At 42.0% G+C, this 16,634-nt stretch overlaps 1 protein-coding gene across 1 annotated transcript in view; it reads right to left on the bottom strand.

The window, feature by feature from the left end:
* Window positions 1-370: 370 nt before the first annotated feature.
* The window catches only part of Mub (poly(rC)-binding protein mub), a 183,227-nt gene continuing 166,963 nt past the window's right edge, over window positions 371-16,634 (bottom strand). The window contains exon 12 of the mRNA XM_076774540.1: window positions 371-15,429. Coding sequence (XP_076630655.1) covers window positions 15,345-15,429 — 85 coding nt within the window. The 3' untranslated portion in view covers window positions 371-15,344. The remainder of the gene's footprint in view (window positions 15,430-16,634) is intronic.

Genomic DNA, 16,634 nt, shown 5'->3' with positions numbered 1-16,634 from the left:
GTAAATTCGTTGACGCGGTTCTTTTCTTCTATCTTGTTCTCTTTCGAGAAGGTATAAATAGAACCGTTGCTGCCGCAAGGATTCACTCCACTCGGAGTACCCAATATGGGAGGATGTCCCACAGATGGGATTAATTTATGGACATTCCTTAGAAGATAATATATACTTTTTAATTAAGAGAATATATTACGAAAAGTTTTGTTAATAGTTTGATATTTTTATTTTTACATTATTTCACGAACTTTTGTAAAAAAAAAAAATAATGCGACAAAACGATCGATACTTTCCTATTCAATAGGTCAAAGAGTAGTAATATGATGTCTGGGAGGTTAGTGAACAAGAGACTGAACAAGAGAGACCATTTCTAGAATATATTGCTATATACACACTTTAATAACCAAAAACAAACATTACAGTAATAATATTGTTATTAATATAATATTATGTAATAATAGAATCGTTTATCAATTGTAGTGTAAACACTAAAAATCTTGCTTCCTCTTTTATTGGAAAGAACAATGTATTCGCTTTACCTCTTTATTAATTAATATTAATATTAATTCATGATCGCCGCGAAGCGGCCGCGCTTGCGACTCGGCGTCGATCGCTAATAAAGTTTCCTCACTCGGAATTGGTAAACGCTCGAAACTTCACGAGGATGGAGAATGAAATTAACGCGGTGGCGATCGATACAAGCTCGTTCGCTGTCGTTACCGACGTATCGAGAATCGAACGCGATCGAGGCCAAAATGAGGAGCGCGGGCGAGGTATCGCGAGCGCGGCGAATCGCGACCCTGTCTCGTTACCTTAGAATAATAAATATTATAGTGCAATATCTAAAAAATCTGTCTTTTTTATGCAACTTATACATTCAAATACAGTGTACTTGAAAAATTTACAATCGTTATTGCCCTTACAAACATTAAATCCCTATTCGAGTGTTGGTAAATCCGCGATCCCTCTCTCTGACCGCTAAAAAAGAATGTTTGATTTGAAGATCAGTGTGAGTGCGTGTAAGAATCAAAAAAGAGGTGCAGCTGCTGCTGTAATGATGCGAAAACGTTCGTGTTCTTTGTTAATGTATACATGTATATATATATATATATATATATATATATATATACATATATGTATATGCGTGTGTACGCGTGCATGAGAGTACTGTTCGAATACGAGTGCATCTCGTGGTTCTCTGCGTCACGCGCGATCGCTTGGGTTCGATTATTTCGATCGTGCGTCGTACGAGATATACATATATCTTGAAACGATAATTTTTCATTACATTTCCCCCCTCTCTGTTCTTTCGATATTTCTCGCCAATGTTTCGGCACTTTTTGGTCGTGGATACCTGTGCGGGCTACATATCCCTGTATACAATACATAATATACATATTATATGTATACGTTATAATACGTGTATTATATATTTCGTAATTATATCTGTCGGAACGAATAATTCATCGCTCGGAAGCCTTAACGGACACTCAAGTAACATTGACGATAAATTACAATGCGCGTGTGTATGTGTTTTTCTTGTCTATGCGTGTATGTGTATGTATGTATGCGTGTGTTTGCACATTTTATATACACGTACAATTCGCTGAATATCCTGACATCAACCGAACATGAAAGTGGAACGGTAAACGCAAATAGAGAGTCGCGCGCGCGGAATCGTCGACTCTCGACCGCTTTTGCGCTGTCGCGCGTACAGAAGCGCAACAAAAAGAATTCGTGTACGTGTACGATATGTTCATCGTTTAACACGGATCCTGTCTCCCGTTTTGAAGGGAGGGGGATCGAACGAAACGTTCGCCGATGCAAAACGAAATATGTCTCGTCGCGCGAATGGGTTAGCTCGTCACGCGCGGTTAGGCGCAAACAAATCGACACCATTTTCGCGAACTGTTTGGCAAGAATGGAAAACATTCTCCGTAGTGGCGGAGAGGGAATTTTTGAGCAATAAAAGCTTATTACAAAGAAAGAAGAAGAAAACGAAATAAGAGGACGCCAATCATCGTGACGGTTTGCACTGTATTTTCGATTATACTACACGCAAGATAGGTGGAACGAATACAACGACATTAGAAAAACTGTAGCGAAGATTGTATGCCTCGAGTTTCTATGTTCGTTTCACCAACTATTCACCGTTTACTTTGTTTATCAAAATGATAGTTGTTTCAAATGAGCCTGGGATTATTCCGATGATTTAATATTTAGATATTTTTTAGGTATTCATATGCTACTAATATACTTCGAATATTACTATTTGAACATTTTTATTTAAATATCATTATTCAAATAGAGATTAAGTAAGTCTATTTCCACGACAAAATTAACGGAATTCGTTTTACAAATATTCCAGCAATTCTCCAGAGTCCTGTCTACGACTGAGAAAGAAATTGCTCACGAACGAAAAATGTAAACACATCAATTTTTCTTTATCAAAACAAAGATATTGCAAAGAACAGTGTTTCTCTTCTTCATTTGATTTTTTAATTTTGTCATATTTAATAAACAACGTATAAGAAGTTCAAATTAAATAAGAATTTAAAACATATAAATAGAGTTTATTATAAAACAGTCTCTAAATATATTTCGAAGTAATTTATTTTATTCTAAGGGGTGTACAAGAAACTTTCCTTTGTTGCGGGGGTCCGCGGGAAGCTGTGGTTTAAGAAACACTGTTACAGAATGGCTTTAATAAAATATCTTAAACAAAAGTAAAGTTTAAAATAGAATGACAGATTTTAAAAATTGGTTATTCGAATTATATTCGCCGAATATTTGAATCTCTGAAGCGATTGAATACAAAAATATTCGACTAATCTCAGGTCTAGTTTCGAGAGACGCGCGATTCGTTTTGTGGTCACCGTACGATGATTCTTCGTCCTCTCACGTATAGCAACTAATCAACAACTTATCGATTTACGTGAAAAGTATCGACGGTACTGATACATAACAAATAGATTGCCGTGAAAAAATTCGTTTTCGCAAGATGAAAACACACATCGACAGTCGTACCAATAACGCTGATTGATGATCGTAAACGCTTAACATTTTTCACCTTTCGTTCAACGGATCAACTTCTATCGACGTTCCATAGCACGTCATTATACATCCGCGGGAACGATCTCCAATGATTATCACAATAAACATTTGCTACGTCCACGGAGTAAATTTCGACATCGGAAAATTTCGACGATGAACGGATACTGAAACGTTGGTAAGAATGCGCGCTGAGAGAAATATTCTCCATGTTCGATCGTACAAGCAATGTAAAACATTAACAAAATACTTTGTTAAAACATATTTTCTTTCGTTAAATACTTTATAGCAATGATCGCTTAATTACAATCTGAAATACATGTTGTCTTTAACGAAGCGAAACGATGTCTGAAGAAACAAATGATTGTTCCGAAGAAGCAAATGCTAAATGCTACGAGATTTCAAGGATTGCTGACAATTTTTGGTTCACATTCTGCCCTTCGAAGCAACCGTTTTCGTCTTCGAACAAAATAGTACTCTACGGTCAGATCGAATTTTGTGGCAGTTCAAGGTCACTGCTCTCGCGCTCTATCCCGGCCCCCTATTACAAATGTACTGTAAGCAGCTACAAAGAATGTCCCTGAATCGTGTTCACGCGAGAGAAATCAGTCTTTCCAGTTGCGTTTCCATGATAGTAATGCTGTTCATTCTGCAGACACTAGTCCACACCTAATATGAAATGCTGACATGTAGTGAAATAAGTATGTCAAAAAATTCTGATCGCTAGATCTAAGCGCCATCCAAGACCATTCTCCCTAGTATAGAAGGTACTCGATGTGGTGGGGATAGCTCGTCGGTGACCTTGAGCGGCCAGTCAAGTTCCCCCGATCGACTGATTCTACGTATATTTTCTCTCAGCACACGTGATCGAGTGGAGCGCCGCTGCGATGATGAGGATCAAGAAAAAGACGACGAGTGGGGGAGAGAAGCACGCGGCTGTGATCGAGTTCCGTGCGCGAAAAAAAACGCTACTCTAGCAAAAATAAACCGACGATGTCCTTTCGAAAGAGTCTGGCCATTCGTTATTCCCGTTTCGACGTAGTTTTGTACTGGCTGTCAGATAACGGGGCGATGCGGTAGCGGTATCGATGGCGGTTACAGTTGCAGTCGGTAGCGGCGAATAGCAACGTTAGTAGCGGTAACTGGCGATACGAATAATCTAGGTCTCTGAGACGTACACTTGGTGGAACAAACGCAACCATCACGTAAAAATTGCAAACCACCGAGACAATTCGATGTACGCTCGAAGAGACGTTTTACGACCAGATGATGTTGGGGTTATCGTTTAACATTATAACGTTAGCTGCTCTCCTAGAGAATAGTTGCATTTGTTTCGCCGACTGCACCGTGTCTCATGGAAAGGGGGGGAGAGCTCCCAGGGGCCACAACGATCAGGCGACTTCGGGAGGGCCCGAAATCACCTGGAACAAGATGAGCGCAACGTCTGTGGCTCTGGGGGTTAGAGATCGAAGGATACAGAGCTCGGTGCACGGCGGTCCACGATCGACGTAGTCTCGTTCCAAGGATCGTGGATCGCCGTACACGCCAGAAATTCGTACTCGTAGGTAAAAACGTCGAAAATTGAGAAGGGACCTGGTGCTAACTAGAGTCTGATATGTAGACTGACTTTGGGTCAGGGGTTACCTGCGTGTCATTCACGGGTCTATACGAGTCTGTCGGCTACCGTGACGACCGGCGTGTCGATCGATCACGGTCGATCAGCGACGTCACGTCGGATCGTCGTATTTCGAGGCGCGACATTGGTCTTGGAAGTAAGATCAACGCTCGGCTGACGGGCGTCGCTGAATCCGCGCGGTATCGCGCTATCAAACGAACAACTTTAAAGATATGTAACGTCGACTACAAGGTATAGTGTATTTTTTCTCTCTCCCTCTTTCTGTATCTATCTATTTATTATATATATATATTTTTTTGTATATATATATGTATCTCTCTCTCTCTCTCTCTCTCACTCACGCAGTCTCTAGGTTAAAGCACTCTCACGCCGGCTGAGACGATCACATGTGAACATTCGCAAGCCTGTTCTACATGCACTGATGACGTAGAATACAGCTATATATAAATTATATCTCTTATACGCTTACAGTACTTGTATATCGTTTATATATACACATATGTCCGTACGTATGTATACGTATGTACAACGTCACGCATGGGACACGTCATCCAAGAAACCGTGCTCCGAGTTGCATGCAATTTTATTCACCGTACGCGCGTAGCTCCACAAGTTTTATAACTGGTTTGTGTCATCCTTCTATTGTCTTCTTTCAAACAGTACCCGATGACCTAGTCACGATATAAAGCTTAGACGATCGTCCAATCGCCTTTATCTTCGCCATTCGGTCCTCGGGTCACTATCTCAGGGATCTTATTAAACTTGTTCAGCCTATGCTCGTCTATCTCGATCCCATTTCTTTTCATCGTATACAGGAAAAATTGTTCGCAACGGTCTCGAGGACGCTAAGAGCACACGCGCGACGCCGTATGCACCGTTGACCCATTAACAGGCGTCTCGTATCATTTTCCCAGCCATGCTTGCTCGCGTTATCGTCCAATTTCTAAGAAAGGCTCGTTCGATCGTCGCATTCGTGCACCTTCGATTTCTCTTCGACGGATGCGCATCGCTTGTCCGTTTCTTCCTTTCGCTACACGAAAAGGTTTTACAAAACGTTACCCTGGAGTGTCATCGACCGATCGCGGGACCACTTTTCCTCGACGAACTTCATTATAAATAAACGTAACTCTTACTTGTTTTAAAAGTAATCATGTTTCTTAAGGGCCAGATTACAAAAGAGCTGAATCTCGTTTTTGTATTACTATGTATTATATTTTCGTGCGTTTTAAAGCGTTGTTAAATAAAAAAAAATTTAACAAACTGCTCGAAAACACATTTTTAATGAAAAATGAAGGTTGCTAAAATATGTGAGGATTCGATTAGGTCCCCGCGATAATCGACTTTCATGTCGATACCGCGATCAAGAACGGTACCCTATTCAGTGCGCTGGCAAACCTAGTTCGATTACGTCTGCACGCGCGACACAGTTATGCAGCTCTATGCGACATATACATACACATATATTCTTCGCAGCAACACGTTATAAAAAGCGACGCTTCGCTCCCATACTCGACGAAACGTTTTGAAAGACGCAGTCGCGACGTTCCTCTACGCATTTTTTCCCCTTCATACAATTACATCTTTCTCTCTTTTTTTGTAAAAATTTTTATTCGCTTTTTTCTTTTATTATTATTATTATTATTATTATTATTATTTCATTAAGTTAATTCTGTTCATTGTTACATTGCACACTACGCTTGCTTTGTTTCTCCACTTTGTTCTCTCGCCTATTTAGTATTTCTTTTCTCTCTCTCTCTCTCTCTCTCTCTCTCTCTCTCTCTCTCTCTCTTTACCTCTTTTTAACCGCGATAAAAATTTAAAATACTCGTATTACACGTAAGTATTTAAGACCCTGTTTTCGTAAAGGCTTTTCAACATAAGTCGTTATCGGCCGAGGAAGATAAAAAGTAAAGACGTCGGAGACAAAGAAGAGAAGGAACAGCCGAAGTATACACACATAGTTGTGACCGGATTAGATTTTGGTGCGGGTGCATAAGGAAACGGGACGACCATTTTTTTGTCACGTGCTTTTGTGTCCTGCGCGCGAAACTTCGATGGTTATCGCGCGCCGACCGGAAGGGACCAACGAAAGAACGCCGCGAGTATGATTATTCGCTCTGCGGAACGATCCGCGGTAGTCGACCTCGAGTAATTCAATTTTAAATGCAATTTCTATTCTTCAATATGTAAACACGATCTTTCGATCGTGATTCTCGAAATTGTCAGAATCTTCCGTGCGGTACAATATCGTCGTGTTTTACACCCGCACGTTCGTGATATGTTATCAGAGACCCTTAACAATTTCAACTGCAACGGAAGGTACTTTGGGCGTTGAAAAAATATGCAGTTTGCATCGATGGAGTCTTTTTGTCGACCAGGGAGGTTCGCGAATCGACCATTTTGGTCTCGAGTCTTTAAAAAAATAGCTGCCTTTTACGGTCGACCTAAGAAAGGGGTTAAATATAGTAATGCTTGTAAATCGTACAAAATACTCGTGGAAATAATTTTTTTGTTCGTTTTCACCGTGATCGCCGTACTCTTCCGATTCTTCGTAATATTTTTCAGTAACGTTTGTACTCGAGTGGAGTTCGATTAGTGCGTTTGAACTTATAAAAGCATCTATCGATCACTCACTCTTCCTGCCACCATATTTAAACTTGTCTTTCTTCGTTCGTTAGCACGATGATCCGCGCTTTTGTTTCTTTAAAAATGTGCATCGCTAGCCTCGAGCTCCCAGTTGTTATTGGTCCAATTACAGCGTTTACTGTTGCCAATAAAGCTTGATATGCAATAGCGTACGGCGAGCACTCGCGATCCTAAGCTGCCGATTTTTAATCAGACTTTCAGTTCCGGGTCCTACCGCGGATCGTCTGGCGACTCGCAACGTCGGAAGCACATTCACCGTGTTCTCTGAGTTGATCGTGAACAATTTGCGTGCAACTACCGGAAGAATACGGAATAGAAGAACAGAGGGGAAGACGTAAGGGGATTGGAAATTACATCGATGGGAGAAAATACATTTAGCTTGGTTTTTTCGTAACGAAAGCGCGCTACCCCGTTATCTTCGCTGGATAACGCGTGACGACCCTTCGAATGGATCGCGAACGTCGACGCGAATAAAACTGAAGCTCTGAATGTTCGTAAGGTCAGACTAATTTTTATATAATCCCTGTCTCTTGCGCCCGACAAGGGCACATCGCTAATTTACGTACTATTTGAACTGCCGTCGAAAACGTAATTCCTTTTCTGTTCGTTCGCGAGCCTGCAACGTCCGAATTGCCCGCTCGAATAGTTTGTTCCATTTTGTATCGCGTTGTCAGGGGTCAACCTCTACCCTTCCCCCGTACGCGTTCTAAACTCGGTTCTACGGACGAAGCCGCGGGTGACGTCAATTTGGCACAGACGTCTGACTTTTCTTCCGGCCGTACCAGTCATGAAAATTGGCAACAAAGCGGCTAAAACTCGAGGAACCTAATTGAGGATCCTCGGGGCAATCGACGAAGACCACTTGACCTTATTACCGGCGGTTTTCAAGCCGCTTCGCGAGGAATCGGCGGACTCCGCGGCGAGCACGACGAGAAAATCGTAAAGACCGACCGTGTCAAGTGTCTTTTGCTTCAACCTAGAAAGCAGACATTTCGTACACGTTGCAATCAAACGTTTCCTTCCGGTCGCTCTCGATGCCGACTTTTCGCGTCGCTCCTCGTCCAAGCTTCATTGTTCCGCTTTCGCGCGATACAGTATATGCGGTGAGATCCCTCCCACGGATCTGGAATATTCTACAGGTGAACGAGAACGCTTGGGATCGAGTGATCCGGGTTCAAAGCGCGGCAACGAGAGTCGAAAGCACGAACGATCGACGGAACAGAGCATCCCCCATATTCGAAACAGCTGCAGCGGTGGAGGTGTAACGACGATTTGGCACACGTGTTTATTATTCAGTTCGCGAATTATCTAAGCTTGGCACAAGGTTCGGCCACACGCCGAACAATTACCACGATCCTCGTGTATTATTTTTTTTTCTTTCCGTCTTTTCTTGCTCGTTTGGCACACGTAAAGAAGAAAACAAAGAAATACTCGCGCGCATCCATGCATCTCTGCGATTCTATTATCCCGAGCGTACGTGTTTTGCGTACTCGAAGTTCTCTTTAGTCCCTCGTATTATTATTGTTTTCTTTGTAAACATACGTTATTTCTTCCATTTCTATCTCTCTCTCACTCACGCTCTCAATCGTTACAGAAAAATATGCCATTGAGAATCTTGGCCGGCCGCTCGATCGCGTTCGACCCTTTGTTCCACGCGCCCTTCAGACGAGAGATAGAAGGTCTTGCCCTTAATACCGCGCCCCGTCGGAGCAGAGCGCGTGTTCAATATCCTATAAAAACTAAGTTATTTCTTAGCTGATTGCCTTGCGTTACGGTAAGGTTGGGCACCCGACTATGATCCGTCACGAACGAGCGTTCTGCCGTCATCGACCGCCATTTCTCGATACCAGAACCGACTAATCGCACTCTTAGATTTTTTTTATTCGTTCCGATTCTTTTTATCGATATTCCGATATTGATATTAATACTGACGTCGGTTCTGGGTTCACAATTAACGGATCTTAAGTTTGTTCGGTGTGTTTAACTCTGTGTATTGTCGTTTTTGCTACGAAGGCAGATTCAGTTTCAAATTTGTATGATTAATTACAATACTACACGTTACGAATTAAATATAAATTTATATTGAAATGAAATAGCATTTGAAACTTTATTTTTTTTAGTTTTTTTCTTCATACGTTTCTCGACCATAGGGTATTACCTAAAATACCTAATGCAAACCATATGCTTCGTTTAAATTATGAAACAATTTTGTACACCTTTTCTTTGCAAATTTTGTCTCTATTAGAATGATGTAGAAACTAATTGATAATTGTTCCCGTACGAATATCGAATGATAACCGATGTATATATATGTATATATATATTGAGATTGTTAAGCTACGAATGTTATTCTTCTATGGAAACTAAAGTCGTCCACCTCGCGATCGTGACGGATCCTCGCCAGGACCCGCGCAGTAAGGATAAGGCCCCTGCACTAACAGATTGCTCTACGCCACAACGATACGATCGTGTTTTAATCGACGTTGACGCGCGCAACGTCCTCGCTTTTCAATAAACCTCGTTCGAGGGCAAATGACGAGACAAAATGGAGGAGGGTGGAACGATCAGATCGATCGACGTTTCCCGTACGGCTACGGGGGAGCAAAAAATGGTCGACACACGGATACCATTCTTCGTCTTCCTCGAATCGAGCTACTCGTAGTTTGCGCTCGAACATCGCTAGAGCTCGTATGTTGTGTATATTCCGATGTGAAAAAAGGCGGGAAGGGGTTGCGGATACACGCGCGTGTCGATCGTCTCTACCGTGTACCCGTTTGAAGATCAGGTTTACGTTTTCAACTTCGTGAACGACGTCGAAGAGATCGAAATTCTTTCAGGGTACAAAGGTCGTCAAATGAGTCCTGGATAACGTTGTACCGGAATATATACCAGCGTACAAAGTTTCGTGTCCTTCCAAGTCCTGATTCCAGATCGTTTTAAGCACTGGAAGACTTTGTACTAGCGTGTATATCGGCGTATCAGGCTTCAGGTCGTTTAAAATTGCTTTGTACCAGTATCTACACTCGTACACGAAGTTTCTTTTGAATTCTAGATAAGGTTGCACCATCGAAAGAAAGCTATGGATATTCCAGATTCTGGGGTACAAGCTACCCCAAAGCGTTTCTTTCTTTTCCTTTTCGTAACACGTTCACGTCGCGTGTATCGCACCCCTTTTCGTCAGCCGATCCTTCTGACGCGGCTCCTTCTCACCGTTAATACGAAAATTACACTCGGTAGTCGATACCTTAGCGGCTACTAGACACTACGAAGACTCGACTGATTGAAGGTATCTACAAGATAGAGATGTCCCGAAGAAGTATACAATTAATCGATCATCTATTTGAGAATGACAATACACGCCGAATAAATATGAGCTTGCTTATCGGAGCAAAAGAGAGGTTAATTATTCGTAGCCTAGTCATATGTGTCACTGGATATGCTTTTGGAGTATATGGGACGCGACGATGGTTTCTGGTCGCGTAAGAGGGGAAACAAAAGCGAGGGGATGGGTTGAGGAGGACGAATACGAAGAAACCATCGCGGGCCTCGGGGTTCGATAGGATTGAATTTGATCGAAGCTCGGTGGACAGTGACAACATTTCGCGAGCTCGAGAATATAGACACTCGCGACAACAAACGAGAATAAACGAAAAATGCTCGCACCGACCACCGTTCTCCATGCGGGACACGGACGAAATCAAAGTTACCGGGAGATTATGGAGATTCAGGGGGATTAGTTCTTGATCCGTTTCGTCCATTTCGCCGCGACGAAACTGTGATTCGCGCAGAAAGATGTGACGGCGCTCTCCCCTGTCGATTCACCATTCAACCCTTTCGGTGCACCGGTATGAACGAACGTTTACAAGCGGTCACAACACCGAAAGGCACACTGAAACACTTTAATCTTTTTTTTTAGTGCAATCTTATTTTCTTTGTCCTTGATTTCTGATTCAAGATGACGAGTCGAGCGAGGAGAGCACAATGTGATGTACGTGTGTGTGTGTTTGTGTTTATCTACGTAAACGCGCGCGGCAATCGCCTCCTGATTGATCCTTCATCCTTGAATCGATCGATCCGTTTTCACGGATCTATAGCAGACTCGCGTAATGCCTCTCGACGATCGAGGAGGATTACACGCACGCGCGCACGTACTTGATTCGCCGTTTGGGGAAAACGAAAACGAAAAGCTTCTTAAATCTCCCCTGAACGCGTTCGCTTTTTATTTGTTTTTTTTTCTGTTTTTTGTTTCATCGTTTCTCTCGATCTCTGGCACACAGTGTCTTTTTTCTCTGTTCATCCGTCGTTTAACTTCCGTTCTTCTTAATCTCTCTTGGCACACGCGCACAAACACACACACACACGGATGCATACATGCAATATGTTCGCGGTACTGCGTAAACCACATGCTTTTTTTTCCTTCTTTTTCTCTTGCGATGCGCCTTAAAAATTGTCCTTAACTACTTACTAATTATCGATTCTAATCACAGCAATTATTTATTGTTGATATACACAATCATACAGCGTCTCTCACTAATTATTTCGATATAACTTACGTGTGTGAGTGTGTGTTACTTTTTTGTATTTTTTTTTTTGTTATCATAGCAGAGGCTATAAACTTTTCTCGCTCGAACGACGATGCCGTCGTTTAGTTGTCGGTGACCGTCGCACCGTCTACGTTCACTTTTTTCTCTTTTCTATTTTTACGTGTATTTCTCGGTACATCGTCATCGTACGTTCGACGATATATAGAGAACGGAGTGGAGGGTGGGGGTGGGGGGTCAAAGGGTTGCGAATGAAGAACGGGTCGCCGAAGGGCGTTGAGATGATGGCTGATGATGAAGACGAAGAGGACAACGTGAAGATCCTGCGGGTGGTGTTTGGAGGGGGCGGGACAGAGGAGAGTGTGATAGTTTTTTTAAATCTTTTTTTCCTTTTGTTTCATTTTTTTGGTTGGCCGTGGCTCTTGGATAGGTGAGAAAAGAGACAAATGCTTCGTCGAATAAACACGCCAATGCATACAATTTTTCATCGTCGCAACCATTAAAAATTATCATAAATAATAACAGTACAAATAAGTTAATACTTAACTTAGCGTATATATATAATATATATATATGTATATAAAAAAACGAATATGTCTCTATTTCGCTCAGTGTATCTAGCAATTCGTAAAAAAAAAACACACTAGATAATATACGTATATATAGGAATAGAAACGCAACGTTTCTACGTATATAAATATACTTCCATTATTTTTTTTCTCGCGAAATAGGCATAGTCTTTCATTTCGATTGAAAGCTCATCCGGGCAAATTGACGAAGCAACCGATTGCGTGATAAAACAATAATTAAAATTGCACGATCGAAAAACGCGCGATAAATAGATACGCGAATAAATGTTCGCTGATCGACAATGAGACGATTTCACTCTAAAAAACAGAGAACAAAAAGATCCGAGATGAATCAATAAATATGTACAACGAGAAACGATATATATATTTACAAGATCGAATCGCGTAAAAGATTACGATAATTTTGAGCGAACTTAACAAGACGAAGCGTCGATCACAGTGGTGCTATTGAGATTGAACGTGACGCCATATTGCACGCTTCGTCTTAAAGAAAAAAAATAAGAAAGAAAAGAAACAGTAATAATAAAGTAAGACAGTCTTTTACTATCTTCTCAGCTACAAAACGAAGGGGGAAGGGGGGAGGGATTAATCGAGACGCGATACAATTCTTTAAAATTTCGACAGAAAAGGACAACACGGATCGCCCAGGACGAGGAACTTCGAGAGATGTACGACAGGAAGCACGGAAAGCGCGCGAACACTCCTTCAAACACGACATTTATCTCAAAATTTCGCGCATCTTTGGCACACGGATTGGAAGCGGTCGACGCGGAATACTGTTGGACAGTCTATGCGTGAGGTCGCAAACTACGTTTCTTTTTTCCGAATTAGCGCCCAAAACAGTCTCTAAACCGAACCAAACGTTAGCGACGCGCATTATCGCCGCGCTGCACAACGCAATAATCGAAAAAGATCGTTTATCGAGCCCAGAGTTAAGCTCGCGATCACTAAGAAGACACTGAATTTACCCTGCAACGAATACACCGAAAAACGTTCGATTAGCTCAGTGTCGTCGAAGCAAATATACGTCCTTTAGCTACGAGTCGATCGGCTCCCTCGTACAAGGAAGCACGGATGGGTGGATAGCAGAAGAAGAGCGGAGTAGGATGAAGATGAAGAAGAAGATGAAGAATACGCCTCCAGATCGAAGCTGGGCATTGAGCTCGCACCTTTTTATCGCGATTTATCTCCTCTAATTGTTTTTTTTCCTCCATTGGTTTTTTAATCGTATAATAAATATATATATATATTATGTATATATATAATATATATCGTTATTTATATTCCACGTAATAATTTCCTTTGTTCCTTCCACTGAAGAGCGCGGTCCAGCGACGACTCGACGAGTCTGTTCCACGCCCGAAGTCGCGGTGACTCATCGAAGACGACGCTGACGCGCGCGCGTTGAACGCTCCGCGGCTTCCGGGAGCCACGCTCCAGCCGCGGCTCGCTTCCAGAAAAGAAAACCTCTTTCTTTTTGCCCGTCAATTTTGAAATCGAGTCTCACATGCAAAAATTCTACGGAACTACGTAATTACCGCGCGCGGTCAATTGTCACTCCTCGGTGTTCCGTGCATGCGCAAGACCATACCCAACGATCCCTCGATCCGAGATTCCGCGACTGGGCAAACCTTGGATCAACTCCCACGTGTCAGAACGCGCCATTTTGTTCTACGAAAGTTTGTTACGAACCAATACAGTTTTAATGGATCAGAATTCAAACCTTCGACCGACGTACAGTGCCGTCTGGGACGCTAAGAGACTATTTCAAAATGGCGCTCGCAGTTCCAGAGAACGCAAGCATTAAAAAAAAAGATTCGAAGTTATGTTGGGTAATACCATCGAAATCTTTATTCTTTTTTGTCTACTTCTACTTATTAACTGTCAGTCTCTCTAACGACTCTAAGGGTTGACGCGTTCACTGTTTCTATAAAAAGTTCTTCTGATTCATATATGAATCAGAAACTTCCGATTATAGTGAATAGATGCTTTTGTAGTACATATGACGCTTCCCAAAGCGCTGGAGAATCAGGATTCGTCATGGTTCAGCAACACGGCGAAACACCATCGATAGAAAAAACGCTAAGAACCGGCCTAATATAGTATTCAGCGTCCTTGTTCACACATTCATGATTAATAATCATTATAATAATTCTCTCGTATTTCTCTCCCGTTCTCGTATCATTTTGTTTTTCTCGTTTAAATATAAAAATGAAAACTAACGTATCTTTGGCTTGTTCCCTTTACCAATCGGCAGCAACCCCGGCCGGGCTGCGGCGTGCATCGTTTTTTTTTTGTTTCTTTGTTTGTTTAAATATCTTTTGTACAATTTTGTACACTCGAGTATATGTCCGTGTACGCGCGCGCGTGCCTTCTTCGTCTCTACTCGCGTGTTAAGCGCGTGCTCAAGTAAATCCCTTCTTCCTGCGTTTGCCTCGTATGTACACCTCCCACTCTTTTTTTTGTTTTTTTTTTACTTTTTTTTGTTTTGTTTTTTTGTTTGTTATCGAGAGCGCGCGCACAAGTTTCAATATCCTAATCGTGTGTGGGTGTATGCGTGTGTACGTGTTCGTTTAACGTGTGTATGTACCATTCCTACGCGGATACCCGAATCTGTGTACCAACACGTATTTCCTTCGTGTGTATCGTGTGCATGTTCAAAATCGTGTGTGTACGTGACTCCCTCTCCCACTGTTGATGTTCTTTTGTTGTTGTTGTTGTCGGTGTGTTCATATCTGTTGCTGTTCGTTTTGCAAGTGTGTCGATTAGCAAGCTGGTTGAACACATTGCGTGGCCTAGCCCCAGATGCCATTGACAGCCTCGCGTTCGTCGCGACGCCCCGCGCCCTTTCGGCGACGACAACGACATACGTGTGTGTCACCACTTTTAGTGGATCGGCGACTTAACGATGTGGTCCGGCGGGATGAAGTGGTACGGGGGTACCGGGATTCCCGGCGCTTCCTGCGATATCCTGAAACAGAATTGGCCGTGTCCGTCAGAAGAGTTAAGCTCAGCTTTAGGGAATCAAGTTGGCACTGGACGTGGGAGTATGGCGCGAAGGCGCGGCACGCTTGTTCCTCGTTCGTTGATTGGCAAAGCTTTCCGTGAAACTTAGAAATTACGGTTTCAAATACCGACAATATAGTTTAATTCACGACCAAACGGAGGTAAACAGTTCCGTACACCATTTCTCGCGTAACTGAGAGAAGCTACATCTCTTAAGTGGGTAGAGATACAAAAAAGAACGGCAAAATTAAACGTTTTAAAACTGCAATTGCATTCTTCCTTAAAATGGAACTGTATAATTTGTATTGCACTGTTCGATGCTATAAAAAAGTATTTACTTATGTTCTGAAATTTTGATCCTAAATTTCAAGAGCTATGAAGATTGTCACTCTTTACTTTTTATTATTTAAATATCTCAGTTAAAAAACTATGACTCGTTTTATACTTTGCTCGGCAAATATAAATACGTCAGCACCGAAAGGGTTAAATTGAGCATACGGTTCTAAAGATTGCTATGCAACGTGTCGTTCAGAAGTTTCACGGAAGTTGATAGAGTTCAGGGCGACGAATTCATACGAAGTTTGCGAACATTTCCAACGGGATATTCGCGACGGTTATTTTCGCGTTTCGCACAAAAGATTCTCGCTTCTCTCGAAACGAGCAACAAAGTCGCGCTCCTTCGTCCATCTCTGTAACATGCGTCGGATCTACGGAAGATCCTTTTCGTGACTGAATTACTCTTAACTTCGGTCGGGCGACGTCGGTCCATGGAAAAATTTTGTACGAACTATCAGCGTTGAAAAATCGTGTGATTCCTTATCTTTTATCATTCTAAACGCGAACAATGACGGGAGTGTCAGTCACGATGGTTCGTAAAAAATTTGTTGCACAACCGTGTGTCGCAACACCGAGAGGCCGGCTATTATTCTCGTGGAATCATTCACGGAGGGGTTTGGATGACTGGTCGTATTGCATTCTGGTTGGCCGAAACAAGGGTACATCGCGATATATATATATATATATAAAATAAAAAACAAAAACAAAAAAAAAATAAAAATAAAAAAAAGGACAAATTTTTTCTTTTCGATTAGAAAAAAAACAGCTAAATAAATAAGCATTCAATGAGAATAAAAAAAAAAATTAAAAAACTATGTAATGAAACTGTCGCAG

Source organism: Colletes latitarsis, chromosome 10 (assembly GCF_051014445.1).
Source record: "Colletes latitarsis isolate SP2378_abdomen chromosome 10, iyColLati1, whole genome shotgun sequence".
In the NCBI taxonomy this organism is placed as follows: Eukaryota; Metazoa; Arthropoda; class Insecta; order Hymenoptera; family Colletidae; genus Colletes; species Colletes latitarsis.
The sequence above is the reverse complement of the archived record's forward strand: the minus strand, read 5'-3'. Positions and strand labels throughout refer to the sequence as shown.